At 43.3% G+C, this 8,920-nt stretch overlaps 1 protein-coding gene across 1 annotated transcript; it reads right to left on the reverse strand.

Annotated features, from left to right (window-relative positions):
- Nucleotides 1-1,945: 1,945 nt before the first annotated feature.
- On the reverse strand, nucleotides 1,946-6,710 carry LOC148825494 (uncharacterized). The gene is made up of 3 exons (XM_088926320.1): nucleotides 6,323-6,710; nucleotides 3,190-3,593; nucleotides 1,946-2,860 (listed from the first exon to the last, which is right to left on the reverse strand). The coding sequence occupies exons 1-3, from the start codon at nucleotides 6,708-6,710 to the stop codon at nucleotides 1,946-1,948; spliced, it is 1,707 nt and encodes a 568-aa protein (XP_088782446.1).
- Nucleotides 6,711-8,920: the final 2,210 nt, after the last annotated feature.

An 8,920-nucleotide genomic window follows, 5' to 3' on the forward strand; every position in this document is an offset into this window, starting at 1 on the left:
GGCATAGCTGCGAGATTTCATTTGGGTAGCTCTGATCGGGGACGGGGTGTCCAGGATATGGTATCAACTTTTCTTAAGAAAATAAAAATAGAAAATCTATAGGCACTCAAACATTTTACTTTTTGTTTTTCAGGCAGGGGGAAGACCCCTCCGCAAAACCCTTGTATGCAAAGCTGTGTAAATAAATTAATTACTGTGAAAATAATTTACTTCGTACACTATGCAGATTGCCGTATACTCCTAGATGCGGCACAAACAATGTATAAAAAGCCTTTGGCACTGTGTTAGATGTGTTTTCGACGTTATATATGCATTTATTAATGTAGTCAATTTTACGGTTGCAATTTAACATTGATTATACGTCGCGGCAATGTATATATACATATAGCTATATTATTGCTGTGATATATACGTATATTTGACGAATCACTGCCCACTGGGAAGCCAGTGTATCGGCTTGTTCCACACCCCCACACCTCACTGTGTACAGTAGATCCTCCTGTCCTGACTGGAGGAGCTTGAAGGCATCCTCTCACGAGGCTCCAGTAAATGTAGGGGTTTGTGCATTTACAGGGACAATTATTAATTGTAGCATTAAGTCAGAAAATGGCTTTGATGGCTATTAGAAAACCGACCTTGTGGGATAACTCAGCAACACACACACTCGGATACTAATACATTTATTAATGCATAAAATGTGCATTTAAACATAACAGATCTTATAGTGAGGGTTAGCAGAATACAAAAGGTATACATTCCATCACGAAGAGTTACAAACCAAGAGGGACATACATTCCGTATATCATTCATTTAGACCGTTTTGTAAATGAACTTTGTTACAACTTGTACATTAGATACTCAAAAGCAAGTACATGACTCATATGAATTAAATTGATATCAACTCTGGTTGAGGTAACAATTGAATTCTCGAGCTGTAATGCAGAACGTTGAATACTCGCCCGCTCTGTGGGGATTCAGATCTCCTGCAGACGCAAAGGAGCAGTGGCAGGCTGTTGCCGTGTCCAATCGGATCTCTCTGGCCCGGTGCCAGGCAGTGTTGGTTCGACGTGAGAGAAGGAGAAGGAGGGAGAGATTTCTGCTGCGGTGCACTGCTGATGCTCTCTGAAGACCGGCTAGTTAGTGTTGGCTGAAACTAGCAGAGTTTGCACACAGAAAAGTGACTGCAGATCCGAGCAAGTCACACTCTTTAGACAGGAAGAAGACCGGTTCGTTCCCGATGTAGCGCGAGTCCTGAGTACTGATATTCAGCTGTCCACAGCTCTGACCATAGTTCACTCGATCAGGTGAGCGTTTGCGGTGGGTTCACGAGGCTTGCTGCTGGGCTAACCTTGGGTGGATCCTTTGGTTACATGCTGGCAACCTCCGTTCTCAACTCTTCGAACAAGGAAAAGTCCTGGCACTGTGACACACTGGCTGTTACGTGACTGTCTGAGCTGAGTCTGAGGATGTCCAGGAGGAGCTGGAGTTGTACCTGGAGGAACTACGGTCGCTCATTGGTTGGAAGATCCATGGGCATTCAAGAATCATTTTGTGACTAACTGGAACGATTAACAATTGTCCCAGTAAATGCACAAACCCCTACATTTATTGGTGCCTCATGAGAGGTTGCCTACATTTATTGGTGCCCCATGTGAGGATGAGTAACCATGCACTCTGACCTTGGGGTTGTAAACCACTTGGGATGAGACTCTCCCTTGGAATCTCCCAGACAGTGAGGCATCAGAGATGACCATTTGTTAGGGTGGTTGATGTGTCTCAGCTTTGGGAGTTGTTCCTTATCAGGACACTCTATCAGCTAGAAAAACACCTTAAATGTGAACCAAATGGAATGACCTCTCTGTATCAAGCACCACTTGAGATGAGGGAGAGAGAGACTGGCAAGGGAGCAGCAAACTTAATTCCTGTATTTTAATAAACCTTGCTGCTACAATGGTCTCTCTCCTGTGTGAATGCGCTGGTGGGCTATTAAGCTTCTTGACCGACTAAAACTCTTGCCACACTGACTGCAGCTGAACGGTCTCTCTCCTGTGTGAATGCGCTGGTGGGTTTTTAAGCCACCTGACCGACTAAAACTCTTGCCACACTGACTGCAGCTGAACGGTCTCTCTCCTGTGTGACTGCGCTTGTGCCTTTTTAAGCCACCTGACCAACTAAAACTCTTGCCACACTGACTGCAGCTGAATGGTCTCTCTCCTGTGTGACTACGCTGGTGTGATTTTAAGTAGCTTTTTAGACTAAAACTCTTCCCACACTGACTGCAGCTGAAAGGTCTCTCTCCTGTGTGAATGCGCCGGTGGCTTTTTAAGTCACATGATTGACTAAAACTCTTCCCACACTGACTGCAGCTGAATGGTCTCTCTCCTGTATGAATGTGCTGGTGGGCTATTAAGCTACTTGACCGACTAAAACTCTTCCCACACTGACTGCAGCTGAACGGTCTCTCTCCTGTGTGAATGCGCTGGTGGGTTTTAAAGTTACTTGATTGACTAAAACTCTTCCCACACTGACTGCAGATGAATGGTCTCTCTCCTGTGTGAATGCGCTGGTGGGTTTTTAAGTCACCTGACCAACTAAAACTCTTCCCACAATGACTACAGCTGAAAGGTCTCTCTCCTGTGTGAAGGTGCTGGTAGGGTTGTGAAATGCTAGACTGACAGAAACGCTGCTTCTCCCCGTGCCATAATGGCAGTTTGTCCACTCCATCTGAGCAAGGCCTTGAGTTATTCTTCCACATTCTCTGATTGTGCTGGGGTCTCTTATTCTGCAAATGCTCCATGGAATGGTCTTGCTCCGTGTGCTGAAACAGAGCTGTGTTTTCTCCACCGTGACCTTCAGTGTGCTGCTCAGCAGTGTGAATCATCTGGGGCTCATTCTCCAGCTCTCTGAGTCTTAAACCATCCAGTTCATTTAGCTGTTCCTCTCTTTGTCCAAGAACAGTCATACTCTCCAGTCAACAATTTTCTCAGTAACCAGATTATTAAACCTGTGTGTAAAATCATCAGATACTAAGGGATCATATGATTGTTTGAGACTCTGCAGTGACAGTCTCTCCACTTGAACAGAACAAGACCAAATTATTATCAAGCCCTGTAGGAGCTGCTGTTGCTCCTCCCTGTACTGACTCTCCTCTGTGTGCTGTACATCAGTAATGTTCTCTTCACCAGGTACATCAGTCTGCTGGTCTGCAGGGTCAATCAACTTGGGATCCATATCCTGCTCTGTAAGATTTAAAACATCCAGTTCTTCACTGTGCTCTTGTACAGAGACACAGCCCAGTTCATTACAACCTTGTGTAATATTGATTGTGTCCAGATTATTCATCTTCTCTGTAAAATCATCACATACTAAGAGCCCAGGTGTCTCACTCTCAGGCTCTGTCTTCATCATGGCCACAGAGTCCAGATCCCTGACACTCTGTCTGCTGTCTATGTGCTGCTCACTAAGTGCCTCTTTCCCTTCTGCGGAAGTGAGCTCTGTCTCCTGCATCAGACTGGAGCCCCACTCCTCCTCACTGTGCTGCTGTTCAAGAAGAGCCCTTTCCCCAGCGTCGGAGAGAACACTGGCCTCTGAGCCTGTAAACACAGGCCAAGAAGACACGACCTTTATAAGGATAAACTATGTTATAGTTTTATACCTTTAGAGGTGGCTTCTCAAAGCATTTTACAGAATGTCAACAACAAAAAATACACAAAATTAACACGATGAGAATACGCAGTTAGAGGAGACAGTAGACAGTGGTACTAAGTACAGTAGGAGCAGAGGGGTACAGAACAGTTAAATAAAGGCTCTTCTGAAGAAAAAGTTTTTAAGTCTGGATTTAGAGTTTAGAGAAGGTGACTCTCTGATATCCTTGGGGAGAGAGTTCCAGAGCTTGGGGCAAAACAGGAGAAGGCCATGTCACCCATAGAGTGTAGACAGACTGGGGGACAAATAGTTGAACACAATTAGAAGAGTGAAGATTGCAAGGTAGGGAGTAGGGTGATAATATCAGACCAGTATGGAGGTGCCAAGCCAATACATGGAGTGTCTTATAGGTGAGCAGGAGGATTTTTAAGTCGATATGAAACTTGACAGGAAGCCAGTGCTAGGACTCCAGGATAGGAGTAATGTGATCACTTGTACTAGACGTGGTCAGGGTTCTGGCTGCTGAATTTTGGACATACTGGAGTTTGTTCAATGTGGATTTAGAAACCCCAGAGAGTAGAGCATTACAGTAGTTGATTCAAGATTAGACAACACTTTTCAGCCATAGTTAGTGATAACATAGGGTGTAGTCGAGCAATATTTATGAGGTGAATGAAAGATGTTCTGACAACATGCTGCACATGTGGGTCGAACATCAAATATCATCCCCAAGTTTTTCAATTTAGACTGAAGCTCAAGTACAAGACCATCTACAGATGGAGTTACACATTGGTCCTACAAAGGTGATGGGTGGTGCCAATAAGCATGACTTCAGTCACAGTTAAATGAAGGAAATTTTGAGTCACCCAAGTTTTTATATCGGGGATGCAAATAGAATAGAGACAGCCACATCAGCGTCAGGTTTGGTATGGATGTATATTTGAGTATCATTAGCATAGTAGTGATAGCTGAGGCCATGTGAACTAAAAAGCTTTAAACTACACACACGCATACAAGTACACTCACAAGCAATTTGGATTGTTTAAACATAGCGGAATATGTGGGTATAAGGGCATGTTCTGATTTAGCTTCGTCAGAAACCTAACTACCATGTATAAAGTAAGACTACTGTAATAATATCACTATTACTGACTACTGTAATAATATCACATGCTGACTGGACCGTACAGTAGATTAACACTGCATTGAGAAAGAGAGGGGTTAATGCAGACACACTGACTGACTGGACATTCCAGTACATTAACACTGCAATCAGAGAAAGTGTTTAATACACACACACTGACTGGACACTCCAGTACATTAACACTGCACTGAGAGGGATTAATACAGACACACTGACTGGACATAACAGTAAATTAACAGTGCACTGAGAGAGGGGTTAATAGATACATACGGACTAGACACTACAGCACATTAACACTGTACTGAGAGAGAGAGGGGTTAATACAGACATGGACAAACTGGAACTAAGAGCATATTACCACTGCACTGAGAGAGGGGTTAATACAGACACATTGACTGCACAACACAGTACATTAACACTGCATTGAGAGAAAGGGGTTAATAGACACACTGACTGCACATTACATTACTTTAAAACTGCACAGAGAGAGGCAGGTTAATACAGACACTGACTGGACACTGCAGGACATTAACACTGTAATCAGAGAAAGGGGTTAATACAGACACGGTGACTGACTGGGCACTACAGTGCATTAACACTGTACTGAGAAAGAGGGGTTAATACAGACACACTGTCTGCACACAGCAGGATATTAGTACTGCACTGAGAGAGGGGTTAATACAGACACATTGAATGGACATAACAGCACATAAACACTGCACAGAGAGAGGGGTTAATACAGACACACTGACTGGACATAACAGTACATTAACACTGCACTGAGAGAGGGGTTAACACCGACTGACTGGACACTACAGTACACTAACACTGCATTGAGAAAGAGAGGGGTTAATATAGACACACTGGATTAATATTCAAGGACTCAATACAGACAGACCCTGGAAGACAGTAATACTTAAACCAATTAAATAATGTTTATATACACAATCATTAGTATACTTAGTAAAAATTTAGACCAATACAACGTAAATACAATATTTATAAATGTTCATGTGGATAGCTGCGTCAGCATGCGTAGGCTGCAAAGGAACAAGTAATAGGTTCATTCCATTCAGAAAAAAAAGAGAGGAAAAACACGGCTCCACGGCCGAAACGTTGTGTTTTTTCTCTCTTCTTTTTTTCAGCATGGAATAAACCTATTACTTGTTCATTTATAAATATTGTTACCTAATGACGTCGGAGTACAACTTGATTCAGTGAAACAATTGTTGAATGTGAACGAGGTATTTTCAGCACCGTAACCGGACAAAACAGTTCAGTTTTCAGTAAAGAATCCCGTTGCTACATCACACAAGTCTTTCCCACGTCACTCTGCATCTCGCCACTATATTCTCACCACTGAGGAAAGTTTTTTTTATGACACTTTGATAGTTTGTTAGATAACGAGAATGTTTACTCTTGCGAGATGTTTTCTTTAAAATAAAGTTTATTTAAAAAAAAAAATCTCACCAGTGAGAAAGTTATAGACACTGGTTTTAAACACACTGACTTCATACAAGTCACCACACTGACCTGAGAGCTGCAGTTCCGTGTCCATTTCTTCTTTTATTTCTGCAGTGACTTCACAGGGAAGCGTGTGTCCAACACGATCTGTCTGTCCCTGATCTCCTCCTGCTCCCGTCTCCTTCTCCCACAACTGCAATCTCCACTTCAGGCTCTCGTTTTCCTTCTTCAGCTCCGCCATTTCACTCTCGACACTGTCCTCCACACACTGCGTGATTTTAAACACAGCACGTCTCACCAGGATCTGGGAGACGCTGCGGAGTTTGTCTTGAAACTTGTCCTCAGAGTCAGACATCCTGTTTCGGAAAACTTCTGACACTTCATACACGATCGATTTGAGCAACACCTGCATGAAAGAGTCAAGCTGGGTTTGCAGATTTAACAAGCACTCCGCCATCCTTCTTCAGAGTCGGTCAGAAACAAAGGCTGACTTGCGATGTTTAAACACAACAACTTCTTTATTTTTATTCTTCACAGATTCTGTTGTCAGGTCTGTGCTCTGTTCAAGCAAAAATACAACCGACAAGACGCTACGTTTTCAGAAACTGAAGTTATTAAAAAAAACAACTTCTTTCTTTACCTAAAGAAAATGATTCAATCACCTACACGTGGGTGAAATATATGCAGTGTTGCGCAGTATGATGACGTAATTCGTTAACGTGGCGGCGACTTCAAGACAATCGAGAAGCGGAGCTGAGAAAGAGGAGTCTCTGCAGTCGGATATAAACTTTACTGCACCTCCTATCGTCACCTAGTGAAGAGGGGTGAATCACCTGCGACTTGCGCCGTTCGTAACTGAATTTTGTGAAACGCAACAGATTTATTTTTTTGCCCTTCCACAACCCTCCTCCCCAACGAAAACGTCTCAAGCGGATTTCTGTTCTACATCTCCCTGTGCAGGTTTTTGGTTAAAGAAAAAAAAATCCGTCATTTTCTTGGCAGCTGGCAGTATTTCTTCTGCACCGATAAGCAAGATTTGTATTTCATATTTCGCAAATTGTATGAATGTTGTTGAAAAACAAGTTATCCCAAGAAAGGAAGTAAATATTTGCATGAAACTAAATCAAGCCCTATGTGATTGTCCTTAATTATACTGTAACGCTAACAGCCACCATTGAGTGTGAAAGCCGGCTTACCAGAGTGGTGATGTCTACGCCCTCCCCTGTGGATAGCAGGGACTGCAGCCACTGGGCTGAAGGGAGATCTCTCTTTAGCTCAACTGGCTGGGTCCCTGTTGAGTGACGCCAGAGTCCCGGGTTCGAGTCCCCAACAGTGGGGGGCCGACCTGATGTGGCGGCGGCGAGGGCGCCCACGTGAACCCCGTAGTGTTACATTGGTGTCAGCAGTATGATGGGATAGCCCTTCGCCGAGGACGGCGAGTTAAGCGGGGGAGAGTGTAACGCTTACGGCCACCGGAAGCGTGTAAGAGCCGGCTTACCAGCGCAGTGACGTCTCCGCCCTTCCCTGTGATAGCAGGGGCTGCAGCCGCTGGGCTAAAGGGAGATCTTTCTTTAGCTCAACAGGCTGGGTCCCTGTTGAGTGACGCCAGAGGCCCAGGTTCGAGTCCCCAACGGTTGGGGGCCGACCTAATGTGGTGGCAGCGAGGGAGCCCACATGAACCCCGTAGTGTTACAATACATTCTGTATGACAAGACAGGAAGAAAGGCACCTCGGGATTTTGGACACAGGATCTCCTGTTTACTGAGAGAAGTTTTAACCATCTGGCAATTTTCATGTCCAAGGAGCTCAATGTGCTTTCCGTGTACAACATCGTGTGCTCTTCACCCGACACTGAAACACAGCACACGCTCAGCATCTTGACATCTCCCAAACAGAGCCGTGCAGAGACCTTTTGGTGGGCAGTGGCTCAAAAGGAGAGAAGGGGCACTTTCCGGGGCAGGATTTGTTGCATTAAAATATCCTGGACACAAATCATGCCCGCTTGTATTTCTGTGTTTTTTTTAATTCTACAGGAAGTTTTAATGTGACTTCAGAGGCATTACAATATTCACAACCTTGGCAAAAAAAATGGTTGTCCATAATTGCTGATTATGTTTGATTAACAGACAAAATATTATACCCCCTCTACTGAGCATATACTTTATTTTCCTGAAATAACACATCTTAACTAGAGGACAGAGCAAATAAAAGAATTAATATCTAATTACATGCAATACCAAATACAATATTCTTCCATCATAAGAGCAAGAGTTCACATGATAACACATCAAATTAAAAGTTTTTTTTTTCCCCAAAAAGTGTCTATTGTGGGACAAATATTCAGGAAGTTTATCACATTCTCTCTTGTGCGTTAGACTTTCAGCAAGGAAAAGTGAAATTTTTATGATCCATAGCCTTGAAGTACAACGTAAAATTGTTTTATACTGTATATACTTTGTACCAAGATCTCTCAGAAACAAAAACAAAACAATAATAATAATAAGAAGAAGGCAGTCTCTCCTATTTCTGTGAATGAACCATATATATATACAACAAAGAATATGCATGTTAGCTGTTTATATAAAATGCAAAAAAGACTGGCAAAAATACAGAAGCAGAATTGTCAAGTGGCAGAAAAAAACTTGGGCCAATTGAAGATGGTATAGT

This window comes from Atractosteus spatula, chromosome 10, assembly GCF_055471065.1.
Source record: "Atractosteus spatula isolate fAtrSpa1 chromosome 10, fAtrSpa1.hap1, whole genome shotgun sequence".
NCBI lineage: Eukaryota > Metazoa > Chordata > Actinopteri > Semionotiformes > Lepisosteidae > Atractosteus > Atractosteus spatula.